The following is a 25,596-nucleotide window of genomic DNA, read 5'->3' as shown; positions in this document are numbered from 1 at the left end:
GACACATCTTCAAGAAGGTTCCTTGATGGATTACCTGAAAAAAAAGAGAACAACAAGACAAATATCCACAAGTAGAATGCCATCATTTATGAAAATTCAAAATCCTTTTGAATAAGGATAATAAAACTCTCATAGAGAAACAATGAGTAAAACATGTTACCACAAAACAATGGAGATAACCTGATATCAAGATAAATTATATGCTAAAAAATTGTCAACAAGGGAAATTTGAGTAAAAATCTTGATCAATGCTCTCATGAAAAGTATATTATACTAATGCACAAATGACCACAAACAAGGCCAACTAATGATAATTGCATCAATCTTGCATCAATCATGTGGATATAGACAGTCCACTTAATGAATCATCTCACTGCAAGTTAATGGGGGTGTCCCTCCATAACATGCATGACTCATGATCTAAGCAATAATGTATGCAGATCATTATCACATTAATATATGAAAATAACATAAAGGAGAGACATGCTGATCAAATTAGAATTATCATGATTTTGTTAGGATAATCAAAAGAATGGATTATGAGGATATAACAACATATTGCCTTCAAATTGGATCAAATTATCTGAATTTGGAGAGAAAACTCCAATAATAAAATACTCTTCATGGAGGAACAAAAATGGAACAACATGGAGGGAAACTCCATAAAAATATTATCCTATCAAAAGGGAATAGATAGGATCAAATGGAGGGAAACTCCATATAAAATGAGTGCATACCAATATAGGATGGAGGGATACGCCATGGGCCAGATAAGGAAACTATGTATCAGTTATACTGAGGGGACCTACATAGTTATCCTTGAAAAAATTGGCTCCATATGCATCTCAAAACAAATATCATATAAATCATGTATATCAATGGTATAAAATCATAAAGTGCCAACATGGGCATGGAACGATGCTATAAAAGCATAAAACTGCAACCATGTGTAGATAGATCAATAAAATCAAATTATTAAATAATGAAGGCAATAGTGTAAGATTACTCATAATCCAATTAAGTAAAATGATTTAAGGAAGATCAACTAAATATAGATATCAGGTATAAAACTCCATTGAGTGTAAACATGAGTATTTAATTCATTTTGCAAAGGTATATATTAATTTCTGAAATATTATAGTCATAAATTATATATTTATCTAGGCATATATGTGGGCCCCCATATATACTCAAATAAATATAAGAAAATAGATTGGTTAAAGAAAATAATCACCTTTCCATACTTAATATTTTGGAAAGTCACAATAAAAAATCACAAGATTTACCTTGGTTCAAAAATATAACCTCAAAGTAATAAGAACATAAAGTCATGGGGCAAAAAGATCTCCCAATTTTTCTCATACTATGCCTTCAAGATTGGAAGTGATTCAAAAAGAATTTTTTTTGAAATAAAACATTAAGAAAGATATAACTAAAAAAACTTAGTAATTAATGATAGAGGTCAGATCTGGCAGATAAGAATATACTAAAAAGAGTTAAAAAAAAATTTCTAAAAAAAGTTTGAATAAAAGCTTGTAATGAGTAAGAGAGATTTAAAATAGAATATTGCACTTGTTTGACAATGAATGATTTCTTGCCAAAAATAGGTTGACAAAAGGCAATGATAAAAGAAAATGATGCCTCTGTCAAGAGCTCAAAAAAGAAAAAAGAATCTTGCATGAAAAGACAAGAAAATGTTACTAAAAATAATAGATTTTAGGAATAGACTGATGAAACCAAATAAAATCATAGCTAGCTAAAAAAAACCTGCCATAAGTTCTCAACGACAAGGAAAAAATAGGTAAGGTAATGGCAATGGCAATCTTAGGAATGGCGGTACTTCTGCTGACGAATGCTCATATGCTCCTTTAAAATGATCGAAACATTAGGCATGCCTTTGAAAAGGCTACTATAGTCCTCAAACCGACTAAGCATGAGAGAACACATAAGCCGAAATAGAACACAGATAATAAGGAATAGACTCATTCGGTAGAGCCAGGAGAGCAAGCCAGTCCCACACAAGATAAATCGGATAAACATTGTATCCTCAATAAATGGCAGTTTAACTGGATCTTGTGTAAACCACCAAATTTGATAGATAACTCACCAATGAAATAGGGAAGAAGAATCCTCACAACTAGTGACACAGTAGTGGTGAGCTCTCTCTTGAAAATGATTCTCCAATAATATTTGTGGGTTTTGTGCCGAGACCCAGAGCCGAGTATCCTTCTCGAAAAACACTTCCCAAACCATTGCAGAGGCTCACCGGATTCAACGCTTTTTGGTATTCACACCATTTGTTTGTGATTGTTTACATTCTCTTGATCGTTCATGGAACTTCTCTATACCTCACACATGAATGGTACTCGAAAATGACATGGATGAATTTTGCAATTCCTGTGTTGTTGTATGGAGGGGAGCGGATTCTGAGGGCTTTCAGATCTGGCTCAAAACCTGTGAAAATAATCAAGGTAACCATATATCCAGGCAATGTCTTGACACTTCACATGTCAAAGCCTCAAGGATTTAGATACAAGAGTGGTCAATACATGTTTGTCAATTTCCCTATCATATCACCATTTGAATGGCATCCATTCTCCATAACATCAGCCCCAGGAGATGACTACTTGAGTGTTCATATTTGTACATTGGGTGATTGGACTCGGGAACTTAAAAATTTCTTTGCAGAGGTATGTGAGCCTCCCATGACTGGGAAAAGTGGTCTGCTGAGAGCTGATCTCATGCATGGAGAATACAACCAAAGGTTCCCAAAGTTGCTCATTGACGGGCCTTACGGAGCACCAGCTCAAGATTACAAAAAATATGACGTCTTGCTTCTTGTTGGACTTGGAATTGGAGCTACTCCATTTAATAGCATTCTTAAGGACATTGTTAATCACATGAAAGTATATGAAGAAGAAAGAGGTCTGGAGAATACTAGGAGACAGAAGAAGAAACCTTTCAATACAGCCCGTGCTTGCTTCTACTGGGTCACTAGAGAGCAAGGATCATTTGAATGGTTTAAAGGAATAATGAATGAAGTGGCAGAAATAGACCAGAAGGGAATAATTGAGCTACATAACTCTTGTACAAGTGTTTATGAAGAGGGTGATGCTCGGTCAGCATTGATTGCTATGTTGCAAGCTCTAAATCACGCCAAGCATGGTGTTGATATTGTTTCTGGAACCAGAGTTCGCACACACTTTGCCAAGCCCAATTGGAGAAATGTCTTCAAGAGTATTGCTCTAAAGCATAAAAATGCCAGAGTCGGGGTTTTCTACTGCGGTCCTGCTACTCCTACTAATGATTTGAGACAACTGTCACTAGATTTTACACATAAAGACTTCACTATTCTCACACCCATTTTACAAAATTTCAGAATAATTTAGAAAAAGAGCAATTTCTTGTAGAGAGCTCCAAATGACTCAAACTGAAAAAAATGAACAATTCCTTTGTTTTATAGAGGCACAAAGAAATGTTTTGATCTTCTATTAACAAGAGTAAAAAAAATTGATATCTAGATAGGAAAACCCTTTTGGCAGCAAGCCTGCCAAAGGGGTGAGATGAAAACTAATAAAAAATAAGAAGTAACCTGCACAAATTAGAGCAAGTAGAAGTTAATCAGGTTTGGCGGTAAACCAGCCAAACCCAAAAAAAAAATTCAATTTCTTCCATCTTAAGAAGATTAAAGGAGAAATTAGTGAAATCTCTCTCAAGAGTCTCCTTCGAATCATACCTTCATGCAAAAACTCAAAACAAAGATTAAACTGCTCTGATACCATGTTAGAAATGTAGAAAGAAATATGTAAATAAGCAATACCAGGAAAGAATCTAAGTGAGTAAATGCATGAAAAGATATTACCATAAAATAGGAGAGAGAAAGCTTCAAGCTCCAACACCATGAGACAAGATATTTGGAAAGGGGAAAGCAAAGAAAACCCCTTGTGACATTATGAATGAGGCATGAAAAGCCTAAGAAGAAAGAGAGAGAGAGCAAGAGAGCTATGGCTCATACAATACTTGAGAAGAGGACGAACCCTCATTGTTAAATGAGAGAAGAGGGTCATCTCTTAAATAGAGATGAGAGAGAGGAGTTAGAATGTAACTCCCATGTCTATGAATTCCACCATTCATAAGTGTGTGAGGCCAAGTGTGAGATTCCTCTTAAGGAGGAATAATCTAAAATTAGAAATTACAATATATATTTGTCCTCACATATTCCACTAGATGACAAAATAAGATGTAGTGGAAAAAGGACAAAAAAGAAATATATTAGGATACCTTGGCTTATATCCTAATATATTACAACAATAAAGAAAGGATTTCTAACCTTGGTTTATAAATACACCAAGGAAAGATTACAACTTCTAACACCCTTAATATGATCCATGTTGGACCTAGCTACAAGCATATCATCAACATATAAACATAAAATAATGTAGTTGTCATCATCCAACCTCTTAAAATAAATACAATGATATGAATGACACCTACTATATCCATGCTCATGCATAAAACTATCAAATTTTAGATACCATTGTCAAGGTTCTTGCTTCAAGCCATATAAACTTTTCTTCAATTTGCACACTAAGTTCTCCTTACCTTTGACCTCAAATGCCTATGGCTAAGACATATATATCTCTTCATCCAAATCACCATGAAGGAAGGTTGTTTAAACATCAAGCTTCTCCAAATGCAAATCTTCAGTAGCTACAATACTTAAAATAGTGTGAATATAAGTCATTTTAACAACAAGATAGAAAATCTCACCAAAATTGATGCCATTTTCTATGCAAATCCTTTTACAAATAACCTGGATTTAAATCTATCCTTACCTCCATCCTCTTCTTTCAACCTGTAAACCCACTTAATTTTTAAAGTCTTTTTACCTACAGACAACTTGCATAAAGTCCATGTCTTATTTTTCAGCAAAGAGTCAATTTCTTCTTTCATTGCAGACTCCCACTGAATCTATGTATCCACTTGCATAGCTTCATTATAACATTCAAGTTCACTAACATCAGTAAGTAGAATAGAATACAAGGAAGGAGAAAATCTTTCTAGAGGTCTACTCATCCTTGTTAACTATCTAACATAACTAGAGTGTGTGATGTTTGTTATTGCGGTTGTTGCACATCATGAAGAATTGTTGGAACATTAGCTTTTGGAGCATCATCTAGCACTACATAATCATTTTCTTTCTTCTCATGTTGCTGCAACAAATCTTTGTACAACACTTTCTCATTGAATATGGCATCCCTATTTCTTACAGTTTTATGATTTTCAAAATTTCGAAGCCTATAACCAAATTCATTAATGCCATATCCAACAAATACACATTTTTGACTTAGCTTCCAGCTTGGTTCTATTTTTAGAATCTATATAAGCAAACACTTTACAACCAAAGATTCTGAGAAAAGAAAAACTCACCTTCTTACCAGTCCATGCTTCCTCTGGAATACCACAACCCAAAGGAGTACATGAACCTCTATTAATCAAATATGCAACAAGATTAATAGCCTCTACCCACATGTTTAAGGGAAACCCTGCATGCAACCTCATGCTTCTTGTATGCTCCATTATAGTCCTATTCATGTGTTCAGCGATTCCATTTTCCTGTGGAGTCCTTGGAATAGTTTTTTGTCTACAAATACCATTAGTGAAGCAATAATCTTCAACTCACCATAATTATCAAATTTGAGACATTTTAATTTCCTTCCAATCTCATTTTCAACCAAGCATTTCCATTTCTTAAAAGTTTGAAATACATTAGATTTTTGTCTAAGGAAATAAACCCATACTTTTCTAGTTTCATCACCAATAAATGTAACATAATAGTGAGAGCCACCAAGGGAAGATACCTAAGCTAGTTCTCATACATCTATATGCACAAGCTCTAATTTCTCACTTTTATTTTCCTTCCCAGTCTTTACAAAACTCACTCTCTTTTTTTTTCCACACACACAACTTTCACAAAAATCTATATTAACACATTTTAGACCTAGTAAAATTTTCTTTGAATGATGTACTTTCATACCTTTCTCACTCATGTTCCCAAGTCTATTGTGCCACAATGTTGTATTAGAATCTATAGTAGCTATTTGTTCTCCCTGCTCAACTACAACAACTATTCCTAAACATTCATCTTTCTCTAAAATAATTAAAGTAGAAGGAACAATATGACCTGTACAAAGATATAATGTGCCTACTTTCACACCTTTTGCTATGACAAGGGAACCTTTTGAAACCTTCCAATCTTTATCATTAAAAGTAACTACACAACCCTCATCACTAGGTTGCCCTGCTAAAATTAAATTCCTACTCAACCTTGGAACATGTTTTACCTCATGTAGTAGCCAATGATTCTCATTCTGAAACTTAATCTTAACTTTTCCCTTTCCAACAATTTGATAGGGTTTGTTATCCCCTAAATAAACAAGCCCAAAATCCCCCTTGGACATAATCAATGAAATAACCTCTATGAGCTGTAGCATGAAATGAAGCACTAGAATCTAAAACTCATGAATCACCAACACTTTCTAAAGAGAGAAGCAAAGCATCCTCTTCATATTTGTTACTTACCACATTTGCCTCCTTGTTCCCTTTTAGTTTATCTCCTTCATTATTTTTTTAAGTCCAACAATCTTTCTTCTTATGCCCTAATTTCTACTATACCAGCAATCTCTCAGTCCTCTAGATTTAGACCTTTTCCCCTTTGACTTTCCTCATGATTTTCCATGATTTGTGGAATTATTTCCTCTCTTAGTCATTCTACCTCTGCTTTGTTCATTCAAAGAACTTCCTAATGTAGATCCACCTGAGGTTTTCTCATGAGTTTCCTCACTCAAAATAACACCGATCACATCATCATATTTTAGGGTGCTAGATCTAGAAACAAAATTACTCACAACCATTACCAAGTCATTCCATATTTCAGACAAAGAGCACAAAATCAAGAGAGCCTTAATTTCTTCATCAAAATTGACACCTACATAAGATAAATTAATAGTAATAGTATCGAACTCATTTAAATGATCTACAATAGATCCACCTTCTATCATTTTCATATTAAATAAATGCTTCATGAGAAATACATTGTTTGAAGCGAAGAGCTTTTCATATAGTTTCAATAAGGTTTGCATCAACTCTTCTATCATCTCCACTTTTGTAATATTAAATGGTAGTGATGGTTCTAGGCATAATCAAATGCTTCCAAGTTCCTTTCTATCCAAAAGATCCTAGACATTATTTGTCAAAGATCCTTGATTCTAAGGCTCCACATCACAACAAGTTCTTTTTTCAATACTTATTCATTTTTGAGTGAATAGTCAATTAGGGAAAATAACTAGCCAACCTAGTTAAACCTTGAATCGACCCAAATAAAAATAGGCTATTCCTAGTAATAGGAATTCATCTATTGAAAAGCTACCAAAAATTAAAAATATTAAAAATGAAGCCCAAAAACCTAAAATCACATAAATTCCTTAACAACTTTCATGACAATGCGAACCTCTAAATGCACAAACATGTTTATTGGTCTAATCACATAATGAAAATGAGTCCAAATTTATCAAATCACTAGAAGCTTTAATTTAAACATTTAAATAAGATACATTGACAATACAAGGATGACATTGGTAAATATGAATAGATGAATCACTAACTCCATGTCCCACTACCAAGAATATAAATCATGCACACTAAAATACACAATCAAGTGCAATTGCATATAATAACTTAGCTGAAATAATAAATGCATTAAATCACCTAATTTAACCATTTATTCAATTATACCAAATTAATTTATTTACATCACTCACATTCGCATGAATAATAGTGAAGCAAGAATGAAGTAAATAACCATAGCATTAAATCCATCACATAACATAATCAGAGATATGTCCAAATACCAGATGACCAGATATCATCATAAAACATACTGTCATCTCAAAATGACATCATCATACAAATATGATCAACTAAACAACATAGTAGTCTAACATCTATGATACTAAAATAAAAGTATAACATCTGACCCTTAGGTCATCTCAAATGTAAAACATAAAATGAGTAACAGATATCTCTCAGATCAAAATATAACAAGGTAAATATTCACAACACATAACTAATGAATCCAACTTGGACAATTCATTTCTAATTATTTAAGAATTTAATAATGGTTGTATAAACAACATGAAAAGACACTTTAAACACATAAGTGAACAAATAATATAAATGACTAACCACTGCTATAGGAACCTAGTCTAGTGTAGCAAGATAATCATACACAGTGCAATCTCTACACACATCTTTGGGTAATCAAAAAACAACACATGATACCACATTGATCCTAGTAACCACTGGAACAAACCCCAATCAACCATATAGCACATCATAACCTCATAAATTGACCATAAACATAATCAAAGCAACTGATATAGAAACATAAATCCAATCACCTCAAGGGTGTAGACCACTCATGGTCCTAATCATGATCACTCACCAAACAAGATCATTAAGATTGCATCCATTAGGGTGACTTATAGAAATAAAATGGGAGAGGAACTACAAGAAACTTTATTTTATTGAAATGTCAATACCCTAATTTTTAGAAAATACCATGCAAAATAAAAAATTTAAGACAATTGTTCTTTCTTCTTGTCATTAGATAACCAATGATAACATCATCACTACTATAGGTGCTTAAAATAATCCTAAATGCTATATTAATTTTGTTGGTGTAATTAAATATTCACTAATTACACTTACTTAAGCTTACTTAGGATAATGCATTGCATAGTAGTTTGTGATTGAGATACTTGGGAGTTTTCACCTTAATTAAACACATAGTGTAGGAGAATTCCACTCTAGGTGGTCATTGCTGTTATCTCATTCCACCTTTAGTGCACATATCACATTATCATCCTCATCATTGCACATAATTCATTTCATAATGGAGGATGATCCACCTTTGGTGGACATGTGATTCAACCTTGTGTGGGTGATAGCTTATCTTCTCCTTATCTTTGTCTCTTATTGCCTCTCCTCTATAAGAAGGCCTATTAAGTAAATTTTAAATCAATCCATTAGATGTCAACCAAGTCTATTATCAATAATAACATTCTTGCATATTCATGCAATTGTCTTTCCAATCTCTTGTGGAAGTTTTTTTGGTCTTTCATTTGATCTGGTGGTGTGAAGACCTCTTCTCAAGAAGTGTAATTTTGGCTTGACTCATTGTTGGTGCAACATTTGGAAATTTGGACATCATAAGTTGGATGAGATTTTAGGATTCATATTTTTTGACCTTCTATTACAAGTGAAAATTGGATCTTTCTGGTGTAAATAAGAGGTTGGCATCATAAAGAGGACATTCAGAAACCCCTAAATCAGATTTTGTTTCATCCAAATCTATAGCCATTTGATTTTTGAAGGTGTGATGGTGGTGATTCAGAAAAAATAATTTCAGAGACAATTTTCAAAAAATAATATATCCCTCATACAAGCTCCTTTTTCCAAGAATTTTTTTTTGGGGGGCAAAATTTCACAATCTACACAATGGTGCAGGTGATTTGGGATCTTTGTCTCTAAGTTTTTCTAAAAATCACAAATCCCATTTTTAGCAACTTTCAAAGCTTTGTTTGGGCACATCCGGTAACATTTTTAGGTGCATTTTTTTTTAAAGTGCATGATTTTTCCTCTAATTTCCAAATCTATAATCAGATTTTAGTGATTTGGAGTGGACATATCACTTTCATAAAATGGTCTTTTTTGGCTATATTTGCACGTGGTGAATACTTGGATTTTAATTTTCTTAATTGAATTAGTAATTTGAAGGAGTCATCAGTTGATTTCAGTCATTCTTTGGGTTCATTATTGATTTTTCAAAAGTTCCACTACTCACTCCCTATAACTATCATGAATGGAAACAAGTAGTTTCTAATTAGTTGATGAGTATTGGATTACTTAGAATGATTCTTAGACAGGATCTAGAACCAACTATAGGTGTTGCGAAAAGAAGGAAATGGTTTAATTAAAGAGATAAAGAACTTGGCTCTCTTAAATCTACCATGTCTCATAATTTTCTATATCACATTGCATCCTACACACATCCTCATGATTCCTAGACAACATTAGAAGGGATCTTCGATAAACTTGATAGAATGAGAAAATTCAAAGTAGAGAATGAGATTATAGGTCTAAGTTCATGTGATTTTGAAAATATTCTAGACTTTTTCTATAAGTTCAATTTCGTTAGATTTGAGCTTTCTAATTGTGGCATTACTAAAGATGATGAGCAATTGATATTATCTATTCTTTCTGAGCTAGGTCCTAAATATCCAATCTTTGTTTCCACATTCTATGCTACTATGGATGCTCTTGGTAGTGCATACAAAATATCTTCTCTTGATGAATTTTTAGCTCAAATCACAAGGGAACAAGTAAAGTTGGCACACATGGGTCAATTGAAGCCTTCCAAGTATCAAGTGTTGTTTGCAAATGACTCCTCTCCAAAGGCTGCCAACAGAAAGAGAAACAAACAACACAAGTGTCCTAAGCAACATGACAAAGGTGATGAATCTCTTTCAAAACATAATATTGAATCCAAGTCCTCTTCAAGAGAAGAAAAATATAGAAGAAAAAGAGATAAGTGTGCTTATTAAAAAAACTTAATGAAATATGTTCATTTCCCTAAGGTATTTGAATTCAATTCAAATGCATCCCCCTAATGTATTAAAAAATATATATAAAGTGCTCCATAAATATCATTTTAAATATATTATATTTATTTAAATCCCTCCACATGATTAAATTTCCTAAACCCTCTATTAAATAAAATCTTATTTAATTTAATCCTAAATCCTAGCCTCCATACATCGCTCTTATCCTCCTAAGCCTAACCATTAGTTAATCCCACTGATTAGCATAAGTACCATTTTAATCTCCTTTTAGCCTCTAAGTGGTTTCTCACACATGTGTGAGCAACTCGATCCTAAGGAGCCCCTCTTTCATTAACTTAACCAAAAGGTACTCTTACACCTTTGGCCCCCACTCCTTTCCCAATGGTTTCTTACAAGTGTGAGCACACCTTGAGCCACTCAAACCTTAAAGATTATTTTTGAATTTTTACATCACTTGTCCTTTAGTCCATTTTTCTCCCTTGTGGCACCTATGTAGATTCCACATATATGTTAAATCCTCAAGGTTTCCCTTGGACCTATAGATAATGCCCTTGTCTTAAGCATTTCTCATCTCCCTCGATTGCATTGTTATCATGCTAGTTTAGTGTTTGATCTTTTAGAAAAATTTATGCATTGTGTTAAGATTTGGTAGTTGATTTAGATTCATTTATTTGTATTGGTATTTTAGTTTGTTTGTTGCATCCATATTCACATCCTAGAATGATCTCAAGAATGGTTGCTTCCATAGCTATCTCTCAAAGTATTTTTGTTCATTTTGTTAGTTTCATGTTCATGTTCATCTTTATTCAATCTTGGGGTTCATAGTTGTGTTTAGGGAGAGATCATACAAATAAATCCATCTTGAGCACACAAACAAGGTCCACTTGGGTGCCTTTTTTGAGCTACTCTAAGGTTGTGTGGGGATTTTTTTCTCTTGGTTGCATTAGTATAATAGAACTCAAGATAGTTAGTAGTTATTTATTTAGATTTGAATATTTTATATGCACATGCTACTAATTTTTTATTTTTTATGCATGCTCCCAATATATTAGATTTTCACATATACACTTTAGCATGCCCGGTGGGACCCACCTCCCCTTTTCATAGCTAAAAATTGTTAAAATCTTGCAGACAATTGTATGTGTTTATGCGTAGTGTCTTTTGTGTAGGCATACTATCATCTTGGCATTTTGGTGTCTTTTCTTTCTAAACTATCCTCTATGCATATTAATAGTTTCCTCTACTTCTTAACTGTCTTATGGTTCTAAAATGACATCTGCACTTCTAAATTTTTAACTCTATATTTTGGCATGTCTTCATTTTAGCAACTCCATATTTTGGCATCTTCATAGTTTGATATCTTTTTATTTTAGCATCTCCACATTTTTTCGTCTGTGACCTATTAGAGATATTACCTAATCTTTGATCTTTCTTATAAAATTTTAGGTCCCAAGAGAACAATTTCAACATCAATAGTATACATAAAATATAACGTGTAAGTATAAGCTTATACTTTCAGCTATATTTTATGTATATATATGTTAGGATGTTTGAGAGCGGTTTCGGCTTCATGGGACTTAAAATAAAGATTCTAGTTTTTGAGGGTTTTTACAAGATTTCATACGAAGTCAAATTTTGGGAAATTAGCATGTTGTCTCAAACATAATTCTTGTGGACTATTGATTCTAACTTCTCTTGATCATAGTGAAACTTTCATTTTGTAGATTTTGGTGATACTAATCAAGTTGTTTTATTGCAATATTTCAGATTGGATCATTATAGAAACAACCAAGAATGTGTCTTGCATGTTTTCCTTTAAAAAATTTCTTTTTTTGGGAATGAACTTGAATTCTTAAACAATAGTCGTATAATGAATGTTGCAATTAATTTGATAAATATAACATACTCTTGAATGCCTCGAAGCTAAAATAATCAAAATTAAATCTTGAATGCCTTAAAAGAATTGAAAAAAAATTTATTAGAATGCATGCTTGGAAATAAAAAACATTCTTGAATTCTTAAGTATCAAATAACATTACTATGAAACACACTTTAATTTGGACTTATAACACTTTGATCAAATCTTGAGTGCTTACAAGACAAAGAACATTGCAAACAAAAAATTTGGATTTGGTGCTTGAGATTAACACACACAATCTTGAATGACTTAAGGAAATTGTTCTTATTCACTCATATTTCAAATCTTTAATGATTTATTTTCAAGCACGTGAACATTTTCAATTTGGAAAGAACTATGGACATGATAATGACAAGTGTATTCAAACATAGATAAAAAAATTTAAAGCTTCAATTTGGAATGAATAAGTGCCTTTTAAACCCCAAGGATACTTATGTATTCTCTCCTCTCATGTCTTTTGGTAATCCTAAGTGCATAATAAATAAGTGGTCTTATTTTTCATTTTAGTAGGAGGCCTTCTTCGAGATTTCATCACCTCAAGGGATGACCTCAACTCCCATGTTTTAGTGGAGTATAACTAGAGGAAGATGAATCTAAATATACCTCCCTTGGAATTAGAATCTTTTCACTCTTGGATAATTTCCAAAGAACTTTATAACTTTGGAACTGAAGGTGCAGATTTGGGCCTTCGGTACCTTGCATATATCAAAGACATCCCCTAGTTTATACTATATATCCTAGTTAAAGCTTGATATTATTGTTTGTATGTTTGATGTACTTGATTATTTAAAACCTTCCTCATTCATAGAAAAAAGGGGACACATCACCCAAGTCAAACCTTAGAAGTGTGTCTTGTATATGTTTTATTATTTTCTTTGCATTTTGACTTTCAAAAAAATCCAAAAACATTGCAAAAATTTAATACTTAAAAAGAAAAAGCATAAAATCTCAAAATCAAAAATTTCATAAAACATTTAAATTGAAAAAAATTATAAAATTTTCAAATTAAAAAAAAAATCAAAATATTTCAAAAACAACCAAAATAAGCTATTGTTTTAAGTCGCCTTAGTCAATTTGTCCACATCATTTCCACATAGCTTCTTCTATCCATCCATTTCATCATCATCATACATATCTTGTCTTATTTACCTCCTTAATCATTTTAATCATTCCTCAATCATCTCTAATCATCCTAATCATTTCCTCATCTTCCTTATCATTCAATCAAGTTCCTTAATCTTTATCTTGATCAATTTTTCATAATCTACATCAAGATTGAATTTCCTCATCTAATCTCATAATTTGTCCTTAATCCAATATTTTAAATTATTGAATAATTATAATCCAATACCTTTTCAAATTCATTTCTTTCCAATCAAGTCCTTATTTAATCCATTTACCCCTTCATCCAAAAATTGATCTTTCAAATTTAATCTAATTCAAATACTTCTTCTAATTCAATTTTTTATGAAAATATACTACTTTGTACTTAGGAGCACCATCATAATCCTTGGGCTTAAATCAAGATTATCTTGATTAACCTACATCCAACCATAGTCAATATTAACTAAAATCAATATCATCAATAATATTTTTCCTTCATCAAGGTTCAATCCAATCTTTAGGTAGAAAGATCTTTCCAAAGTGTGATATTAGACCATCATCCTTAGCAAACATTGGCATAATTGTACTCTCTCACTTGGGACCATTTTTCCATCACCAAGTATTGAGTCATTTATTTTGTATCCTATTCGAAATTGCAATCATTTGTTCATCTCCAAGTGGAAGAAGATATCATCATCCAAATCTAACGTCCAGTTCATTTGCAATATCATATGATATTTATTGACATCAAGGTTATCTCAAATGTTCATCCAATATCACATCAAATCCAAATCCAAAAAAAGAAAAAAAAAACAAAGTCCAAACTTTCTCCTATTCCTAAGTTCATATTTCATCCATTGTTAAACCTTTCATCACCCCTCATTTGAGCTCTACAAATCAAAAGTGGACTAACCAAATTGCTGAGGATCTTCAAAGGCAATATAGAGTCATACTTCCAATCCAACTCAGGTACCAAATCAATCCTCAAAATTTCATATCCAATTCTAATCCATCTCACATTTCATACCATTCCTCTACCTTTGACAAGGGAAATGCACCTTGTTATCCTTCATCCACATATGATTACATCCATAACCCACATTATTCATCAAACATTAACACAATTGTCCAAGAATTTGAGGAACTTAAAAAATTTGTCTTTAGCCTACACAATAGGGGTCAAAACCAAGAATAAACCTTTCAAAACCTATGTCCAACCCCCTCATTTTCCCAAGTCCATAATCCCCATGTTCAATAAAACCCAAATCCTTCATGCAATCCCCCACACTTTAAGCTTACTATCCAAAACCATGATCATCCCAATCCCCTACCTAATCCTCAAAATCCACACAATCCCAATCCTTCAAAATCCACATCATCCCCACATAATTATGACTTTAAATGGGACAAAGTAATCGAAAGGTTGTTTAAATCTAAAACTCAAAAGTTGTCCGCTAATCCAAAGTCATACACCCACTATAATGCCAAGACTTTGTTCCAAATCATGTCTCCATGTATTCCTCTTCTCCTCTATATCAAATCATTCCTCCACCTCATTATTTCATTATCCCTCAAGAATCATGTATCCCTCTTAATCCATCTCATAATTTTTGTCCTAATCAAGATCAAGACATTCCCTCTACCAAACCCATTATTGATTCCATTGCATCTCAAGAGTTAACATCCATTGTTCCTCCACTTCATAATGATGTTCCTTCCACTTCCTCCACTAGTACTCCTTCATGTCAAGATCAAATCACTCCAACTCATGGTTCCATTCCCACCACTCCATTATATAACCTAATCATTCCATCTATTCCACCACATAATCTTCTTCTAACTCAAGATGAAAGAAACCCTTCATTTGTATTTCATGACCCAAATCTATCTTCAAATCCTATTATCCCTCATAATCCCCCTTATGATCCTTACCCTCTACAAAATTTCATTACACCTATCCAATCCACTCATGAACTCTATATACATGGAGTCACATCTTCTCTTGAAAATAATAAGTATCATATTAAAGAAATAATGTCTCAAGATGTTGGTACACCTCACACTCCTTCCAAATCCAAAATTTCTCTGATGACATGAAGAAATAGAAGTCTTATTAGCCCTTTTTGTGAACATTTGTCTATAACATACTGAACTTTATCATCTTTTAGTATAAATGTTTTTGAACTTTTGATGTATAAAGTATGGACATAGGGCATAAAATGATAATAGGAATTATATCTAAAAAGGAGTTCATTTTGTGGTAAAAATCTTTCTTCATGAATGTTTGGTATGTGTAGATCTTCCTGCAGCTAAAGAGATTGCAAAAACTATTAGTTGAATAATTAATGCCTTTTCTTTATAAACTAATAAATGAAAATAAATGTTTTCGGGAAGTCTTGTGTGTATTCAATGTTGATCGCAGGGATACAAGCTGAGCATGAGTTAATAAAAAACAAACTACAAAGGAATAGCGTTAAGGCATTGATGGTATTAAAGAGAAGCATTATGACACTGTTGCAGCTCGAAGACTTGGTGGCAAAGTCAGAAGGGACCTGTTTTAATGAATAACAAAGTGGGACCTAATAAAGCAACTGAGCAAGGAAGCAAGTATCAAAGCAATCAATTAAACATTCAACGTATCATACCTAGATTCCTGGAAGCTATTTAAAGACAAATAAAAGAGCAGATCTAGCATTTTCTATGATCTATATTTGAGGGGAATTTAAGGGATAATTAATTTCTTTACAAATCAAATGTTTGCAGTCTTAAGTTGTAACTAACTTTCCTTTGTGAGGAAATCATAGTTTTAGGAGTTTGTTGTTCTTCCTTCCTTTTAAATAAGATCTTCTCTTTATCTATGAGGTTAAGTAGTGAGTAGAGAGATAAAGTTGAGAGACATCTTGTTGTTCTCCCTATGTTATTGTAAAACTATATATTTGAATGAATACATGCCTTTGCTGAGTTTCTACACTTTTATCTGAGCTTGTCTTCCCTTCATTCTTCTGTGGGGGCCCACATGGAAGGTGGAGTTTACTTTAGTAAGTAGGAGTCAAACTCAAGTTTCTAAGTTAAGATTAGAACTATTGTTCCTGCAGCCACTAGAAACAGAACCAGTCATTGTTGTAGAAGCTGTAGGTGAATAGATGTATGGTTAAATAATTAGAATTTCCTTCCAAGTATTTGATAGTAGTCTTTCCTTTAGATAAACTAGATTTCCTTAATGGTTATTACATTCAAGGTAGTAGTGACTTTTAGTGAAAACTAGAGCATATACTTTGCAAACATCATCTCAAGTTCACGCTCCCGAATTGACATTTAATGAAAATGAACATAGTACTTTGGTAGTAAGGGATGTCCAATCCTGCAACTTTGACATTTAATGATAGTCTTTTTTCTAAGCCAGAATATCAAGATAATCCATTAGCTCTAGTCATTTATCAGCCACCACTAGGACATCCACAAATGGTAGCAGGTCAGCCTACCTTGCCCTTTCCAATTCCTCTTCAGTAGGGTAATCAAAATCTAAAAAATATACCTTTAGCTGCCCTACCTAAATTCTATGGCCTTATTACTAAAGATCTAGAAACTTTTCTCTTTGAATTCAACATCCTTTGTCGAAGTTGTGACTACACAACTAATGCTCATAAGCTGAAATTGTTTCCATCAACTCTCAAAGAAGTCGCTTTAAGATGGTTCATGAGTCTAAGTGCCAATGCTGTGATAGATTGGCCAACTATGAGTAACCTATTCCTTAATAAATATAAGGAATATTGCAAAGGCCATGATTTGAAAGGAGATGACATTTTTAAAATGTCACAAAAGGAGGATGAGACTTTGGAGGACTATGTTGCCCGGTTCATATTTAACCTAGAGCACAACACACAGCATCAGCTGAACGAGGAGTCCCAAAAGAATCTCTTTCTAAAAGGAGTGCATGATAGGAGTATGGAAGCTTTAGACTTAATGGCTGGAGGTGACATTACATAGAAGATGTAGGCTGAAATCCAAAATATTTGTTTGAACTATTCTCGAGCAACAACAAAAAAGGGACAAGGTTTGAGGGACTTACTCCAAAAAACTCTTGGGGCAGGAGTATCTAAGACAGAACTGTCAAACCTCTTGTTGGATTTCAAGCAAGACATCATTAATGATGTTGCTACATAATTGGATACCATGCAAGCATGAAGGAAGAAGGAGGATGTTGATAGTATGTAGGCAGAATATTGCCCCCATTGTAGAGAAAAGAAATGTAACTATCGATGTAAACCTATTGCTAGCTTGGAATCACAGCATGTGCCTACTAAGTTCAAGGCAATTGATGAAGATGGGGAAGTCCTCTATGTTGCTCAAAGAAGGTTGTGGGCTCCAAGATCAGGTGTTCCTCAAGACCCACTCCATAATTATGGTAGTAATAGTCAATGGCAATAGCAACATGGTAATTATAATAATTGGCAATAGCCCAACCAAGGTTGCAGCAGCCTAACCAAGGTTGGTAGCAGCCTAACCAAGGTTGGTGGCAGCCTAACCAAGGGTGGCAGCAGCATAACCAAGGTTGGCAACAACCTCAGCAGGGTTGGTAACAACCTCAGTAGGGTTGGCAGCAAACCTAGAACTGGTAGTAGCACCAGCATCAACCAGCCTTGACTCAACCTCCTCAATAGAAAGCCTTAATGCCTGCTACAAACAATACAGTCCCTCAAAAATAGCCACAGTTACCTACACAACCTGCACCTAATCCTAATAGTGTAGAACATTTAGCCCAAAAACAAAGTTATTCCATCACCCTAAATGATATCCATCTACAATTTGGAACAACATTTGCCTCACCTCAGTAGCCCATTATAATAGAAATAGATGATACAAATGATGAGTCAATTCAAGAACCTACCACCACTATTTCTTGTGCAGCCAAGACACCACCATTTCCTAGTAGGTTAATAGAGCAAATCTTGCCAAGCGAAAATCAAGTTGCACTAGACTTACTTGAGAAACTCAAGAAAATGATGGTAAAAATTCCCTTGCTTGATGCAATAAAGGAAGTACCTATATATTCAAAAGCCATCAGAGAAGCCTGTGTTAAAAAGCCAGGAAGGAAAAAGAAAGATACAAAGACTATCCATGTCCCTAGACAACTTTTTGATCTTATGGTTGATAATTGCAAAATGCCTAAGTATGCAAACCCTGGAAGCCTAGTAGTGACCCTCACCATTAAAAGAGTGCAAGTGTAGAACGTCTTAATAGACCTAGGAGCATCCATCAATGTAATGACCAAGGAAGCAGTGTCCAAATTAAGCATCATTGGTCTCAGGAAAACACCAACAATCTTGCAACTAGCAGATAGTTCTACCATCATTCCTGATGGTATGCTAGAAGATGTCACTATCACATTACATTCATGGGAGTATCTAGTTGATTTTGTCGTACTCTCTCCAAAAAAAAGTACTAGGGGGTACTCTATCATTTTATGATGACCATGGTTAGCCATAGCAGATGCTTATATTGCATGTCGATCAGGGAAAATGACTATTTCAGATGGAACAAACACTAAAAATTTAACCTTGTATTCACCTGGTCAGACTTTCCTATAGGATGATCAAGTTGTCTGGCCAAATATGGATGACTCTAATATGGACATAGATTCTATTTAACAATTGATGATGATCTCACATGACTCATTTATAAACATTAAAGAAGAAGATGATATTATTTATTCTATCATATTGAATGAGTATGGAACACAACCTGAGACATCTTCTAAACAAAAGTGTGTCTTAGAAAGAATTCTGCCTTTATCTGCTAAACTTCATTATTCTGAGTCTGCACAGCCTATGCATTCACTCCTGCCACATGAGATAGATTCACAACCAATTGTGAAAATTTCAATCACTGAAAAAGTAGTCAAAATAGCAATTGTTCTAGGAAGAGAATTAAATATAAGTCCTTATCTTAGGCACAACATCATAATACCCTACAGCTACTACAAAAGCACCAGGATGGTTTTGCTTGGGAGTATACAGATATGAAAGGTTTGGATCCTGCACTCTATACCCATAGAATTTATATCAATCCGGATTGTAAACTTGTGAGACAACCTTAGCGTAGGATAAACCCAACATTAAGGGATATTGTCAAAAATGAATTGCAAAAGCTACTCAATGCCGACTTCATATATCCTATTTTAGATAGCCAATATGTGTCACCATTGGTTATTGTTCCCAAAAATAGGGGGAAAATGGAGAGTCTACATAGATTATAGAGAATTTAACTTGGCTACTAAAAAGGATCACTTTCCATTACCTTTTGTAAATCAAGTTCTTGACAATCTTGCAAGAAAAAATTACTTTTCATTCTTGGATGGGTTTAGTGGCTACAATCAAATCCAGATAGCACCAAAGGATCAGAAAAAGATCACATTGACATGTCCATGGGAAACATTTTCTTATGCTATCCTACCATTTGGTTTATGTAATGCACCTGCAACTTTCCAAAGAGCTGTTATTAGTATTTTTTCTGACATATCTATAGATTGTTTGGAAGTGTATATGGATGACTTCACCACATATGGCTAAACATTTGAAGAAGCCAAGGAAAACTTGGACAAGGTTTTACAAAGATGCAAAGACTACAATTTTTCTTTAAACAGTGAAAAGTGCTTTATGATGATGCAAGGAGTGGTGTTGGGACACTTTATTTCCCCTAAAGGAATTGAAGTAGATCTAGCAAAAATAGAAGTCATACATACATTGGATGTACTAGCTAAATTGAAAGAAGTCAAGAGTTTTCTAGGACATGTAGGATATTATCGGTGTTTTATCAAAGATTTCAGTCAAATTGCAGCATCTTTATATAAATTGCTTTGAAAAGATGTAGAATTTGTATGGGATTCAAAGTGTACAGAAGCTTTCCTGTAGCTTAAGGAAGTCCTCTCAATAGCACTAGTGCTCCGAGGACCAAATTGGGAGTTACCTTTTCACATACACACAGATGCTTCAGATCATGCCATTGGAGTGGTACTTGGCCAAAAGATAGATTCAGTAAAATATGCAATTTACTATATCAGCAAAAATCTTCAAGGAGTCAATTATAACTACACTGTGATAGAGAAAGAATTACTTCTTGTAATTTATGCTCTGAATAAGTTCAGACATTACATTACAAGATACCAAATACTTGTACATACAGATCACTCTGCTATCAAATATCTGATGAACAAGCCATCAATCTCTAGACAATTTCTTAATGGTTGTTACTAATGCAAGAATTTGACATCACCATTATTGAAAAGCCAGGTAAATAAAATGTTGTAGCTGATTTCTTGTCTCGTCTTCAAACACCTAATGATCCTGCAGCCATAGAAGATAGCTTTCCCAATGAACATCTCTTCCTTTTGTCCACACAAAACCATTGGTATGCTGACATTGCCAGCTATCTAACTACTAGTAAAACTCCTCCACATTTTTCTACAAAAGAAAAACAATCGCTGGCAAAAAAGAGTTTTAATTTCTCATGGATCTCAGGATTCATGTTTTATACTAGACCAGACTAGGTAACACGAAGATGTATAAGAGAGGATGAAACATATGATGTTCTTCATGCTTTTCATGATGAGCGCTGTGGTGGTCACTTTGCTAACAAATAGACTGCATTAAAGATTCTGAATATAGATTATTATTGGCCTACACTTCACAAGGATGCGGCTCAGTATACAAAAAATGTGATAAATGTCAAAGAATGGGTCAACTGAAAAAAATACATGAAATGCCCATATAGCCACAGATAGTAGTAGAACCATTTGATAAGTGGGGAATTAATTTTTTTGGCCCTAGTGAACCACCATCAGAAGGGAAAAATTACATACTGGTTTGCACTGATTATGTTACTAAGTGGGCCGAAGCAAAACCCATGAAGTATCCTCGTGACAATAATGTTGCAAAGTTTTTGTACGAATGTATCTTTACCAGATTTGGTGTTCCAAGAGAATTACAATCAGATTAAGGGCCTCAGTTCACATCTAATCTGATAGCAGCACTCATGGAGGAGTATAAAATTTGACATGGCAAATCGTCTCTATATCATCCACAGGCCAATAGATAGGTAGAAGTGACAAATAGAGAGCTAGAACATATTCTCACTATAATAGTGTCTTTGCATCACAAAGATTGGGCAGCTAAACTTCTTGAAGCCTTATGGGCATATAGAACAACATGGAAATCCACTACTAGGTTTACACCTTTTCAACTCCTATATGGGAAAATAGCTATTATGCCTATTGAATTTGAACATAAAACTCTATGGACAGCTTTGGAACTTGATATTACCTTTCCTGCAACACAACAGGATCACATTTAACATCTCAATGAGTTGGATGAATGACAAAAATTAGCTCTTTATAACAAAAAATTAATTCAGAGTCAAAGAAAGCAATGGCATGACAAATTCATTAAAGATAAAGAATTCTTTGTTGGTGATTGGGCTCTCATGTATGATTCACGATATCAACATCACTAAGGAAAATTTTAGACTCGATGGCTTGGTCCCTATGAAATCATTAAATTTTTTAATAATGGAGCAGTTCAACTATCAACAATTGATCTGGTCAAATTCAAACTCCTAGTTAATGGGCATTGCTTGAAGTTATATCATAAACTAGCAACCTAGGAAGAATTTCTTCAATAGTTCACCATAACTGAAACATCTCTTCCTATAGCCACTCCGTCTAAGTCTCCCACTTAGATGCCTACAACCCCTTGAATTTATTTTCAAGGCCTTCACAATAAAAAATTTCACTCATGCAAAAATTCATTCCTTTTCCACCTCATTCCATCCCATCTTCTTGTCTTTTCCACCATCACACCATCTCACTTTCTTTCTCTCATATGACAATTTTCAGACCATCCTTCCTATCACACCTCAGGTCAGTCACACTTGACCCCTTTGCATTTATTTAATTTATTATTTATTTAGAAAATCATGTTATTTCAATTTTCAAAGTTTGCAATCTTTACGGTTTGGTGGGACCTAGTCTCTGCTAGGTTGGGTGGTGGGAAAATCGAAATCATGAAATCATGAATGCAAATCAAGGAAATCTTAAGTTGGCATGTAGGATGTATGGGGAAGTGTCATTTCAGTTATAAGCTGGCATTCCTTTGTACTTCCAAAATGTGTGAAATAATGTAAACAAGGCTAACCATTAAATCATGATTTCACATAACCCCTCATTAATATGGCATATGTTTTTAAGCACGATCTTTATCCTCATTATGGTTTGGTGATTAAAATGCCATCATGAAGTATTGAAGGATGTGATGATTGGAAAGTATTGAAGTATTTCAATTTCTCTTTGAAACCCCTGTAGCTATCACTGTCCATACTCTCAAAATCACTTGCAGTGAATTTTCCTGTAATAGCATTTCTTTTTCAAAAATATGGGTGGAGAACCTCAGCGGCATGAACCAACAAACCACATAGTCTTAATGGCAGATCTAGCAACATGTAGTTTATTTCAACAATGAGGTTGGCTGACTTATTGTCTCAGTTTGAAGCAATTTGATTAGGAAATTATGCTCCAATTTCATAATACATTGAGGGATGGATATGCAACTGTTAAGGGCTTTCAGATAGAATTCATCAAAGAAGTGGTGGCAGAAGTTTTTGGGTTGCCCACAAATGGAGAACGTTGGATAGAGGACATGAATGCATGACAAGAAAAAGAGCAATTCTCGGTACCTGGAGATCCTTGGTTGGAGAAAAATAAAAATCAAGGTACATTATGATTATCTCTCCCTCTGCAATTCATCCATCCTACTGAATTTATCATAAGATATTTTTCCTGTGAAGGAAGGTATTCCTATTTGCATGCTATTCATTTCAAAATTTTGAGTGGTTTACAGCATGGTGATCATCTTGTAAATCTCCCAAGTTTCCTTTATAATATTATCAAAAGGCAGGCTACCTATGTATAGCAAGGAAAAACCTAGTTAGCATCCCACCATTGCTTGATTAGGGCTATAATTGAAAAAGAGTTGACTAGGCAGCACTTGGGAACATGGGATGATTTTGTAAAACTAAGGACAGAGGGACCTAAAAGGGGTGGACCTAAAGGGCAAGGAGTGAGGACAAGAGAGAAAATTGCTATAGGAGTCAAGAAAGTAGTATATAGAATGGCTCAAGAAGCTTCAGCTTCTGATTCTATACCTAAAACTACAAAAAGGAAAATTATGGCCATAGAAGCCTCAACTTCTAGGAAGAGAAAATCATGCACAATTGCCACAAAGGAAGGTTCAGAAGAAGTATCTCCAGTATCTCAAGAACTTGCACTTAACCTAAATAAAGGGAAATTCGTTGATAAGGGAAAGAAACCAATTTATATCCCAATTTCTACTCCATGATGAGTTACCAGAATGTCTGGGGTAAGTTTGAGAATTGAACCTTCTACGCCACTTGATGAGCCTCCTATACCACCTATTGATGTTAAAACTCTAGTACCTACACCTGCATAGTCACTAGAGCACACAACACCTACTCCTGAACATGAAAATGATGTTGAGGAAATTCTTGCAAAGCCAAATAGCCCTATTAATGTTGATAGTGACATGGAGTCCTCAGAGGAAATAGTGTCCAAGTTTGAACAACTAGTGGAGGAAACTGATAATCTATAACTAGACGAATATCCATCTGTTGCACAAGAAATGGTTTAGGAAATTGTTGAAAAATTTCAAGTTAAAATGACTATTGCACCCTATCCTGTAGTCATTGCCCCTTCAGAAAAAGTTGATAAAATTGTTGCCTATCAAAATAAAAGCTTTATTGAACATCAACATTCTCAAGACAATAGCAATGTTGACCACCATCATCCTGAGCACTGCCTTGAAGATTGTAAACCTATTGTCCATCATCATACACCATCGGACATTTCTACTCCATTAATAGCCAACTTTAGTTTGTACCAACAATTTCAATGGGAAAAAGAAAACTGGGACCTAGAAAGGAAGCATTTACTTAGAAATATTAGGGAACAAGCACAACAAATTAAAGAGAAGGATAGTGAAATTATGATCCTGCAGCAACATGTCACAAAGATTACAGAGCTCATTCCAGAGCTTGTAAATTGTAGGTCCCCATCTCCAGTTTACACACTGTTCCTAAAGGAGAAAATGATTAATTTTCAATTGTCTTGAATTACTCAAGGGTTGAACCCTTCCTTAGACACTCCCCAGGAATTCTATGTAGCATTCAAATTAGTTTTGATGACTCTACAGAATCTCCTCTGTGAGTTATATGTTCATAATCTTGCTATTCTAGATGATAAAGATTGGAATTCATTGTTATATGTGGGAGATGTATAGTTTAGGGCCGTTATGTCATGGATGCAGAATGAGATTAGTCGAGAGAACTAGACTGCTCCTTATAGGGAAAAAGAAATGTTTGAACCATTGTACATTCGGCCAGAGGTACAAAACACTCATAGAGTATTCTTCGATTGGCTTTCTGTTAACAATAATCAAAGTGCTGCTGCCAAAATTCACCCTATCTATGAACAAGCATTTCTGGATGGGGAGAAACATTGTTCTGCAAATGCCCTTGATGCTATACAAGCCACCCTTCAAAGATGGATCTGATTGCCAGAAGATCTAAAAACAAGGGAGTTGCACTCTCCCCAAAATTGTGAGTTGGCCATCAGTAGGATGCCTAGGTATTTGATGTTAGGTAGAAGTCAGAAAAATTATTAGGTACCTCTTCATTTCCAATTGCCAATACTCTTGCATCCTATTCTTGGAAAGTATGATTCATTTGTTGAACATAACATGATTGTCAAAGAATAGAAATGGGAAAGGTTGAAACAAAATCATGGATATTTTAATTACAGAACTCATGAATTAGGGGAGAAAATCG

At 34.1% G+C, this 25,596-nt stretch overlaps 1 protein-coding gene across 1 annotated transcript in view; it reads left to right on the top strand.

Annotated features, from left to right (window-relative positions):
• The window catches only part of LOC149561566 (respiratory burst oxidase homolog protein C-like), an 87,448-nt gene extending 84,059 nt beyond the window's left edge, over positions 1-3,389 (top strand). The window contains exon 5 of the mRNA XM_089827867.1: positions 2,218-3,389. Coding sequence (XP_089683993.1) covers positions 2,218-3,389 — 1,172 coding nt within the window. The remainder of the gene's footprint in view (positions 1-2,217) is intronic.
• Positions 3,390-25,596: the final 22,207 nt, after the last annotated feature.

Source organism: Cupressus sempervirens, chromosome 4, assembly GCF_028749045.1.
Source record: "Cupressus sempervirens isolate cs-2001-9-10 chromosome 4, ASM2874904v1, whole genome shotgun sequence".
NCBI classification, from domain to species: domain Eukaryota; kingdom Viridiplantae; phylum Streptophyta; class Pinopsida; order Cupressales; family Cupressaceae; genus Cupressus; species Cupressus sempervirens.
The sequence above is the reverse complement of the archived record's forward strand: the minus strand, read 5'-3'. Positions and strand labels throughout refer to the sequence as shown.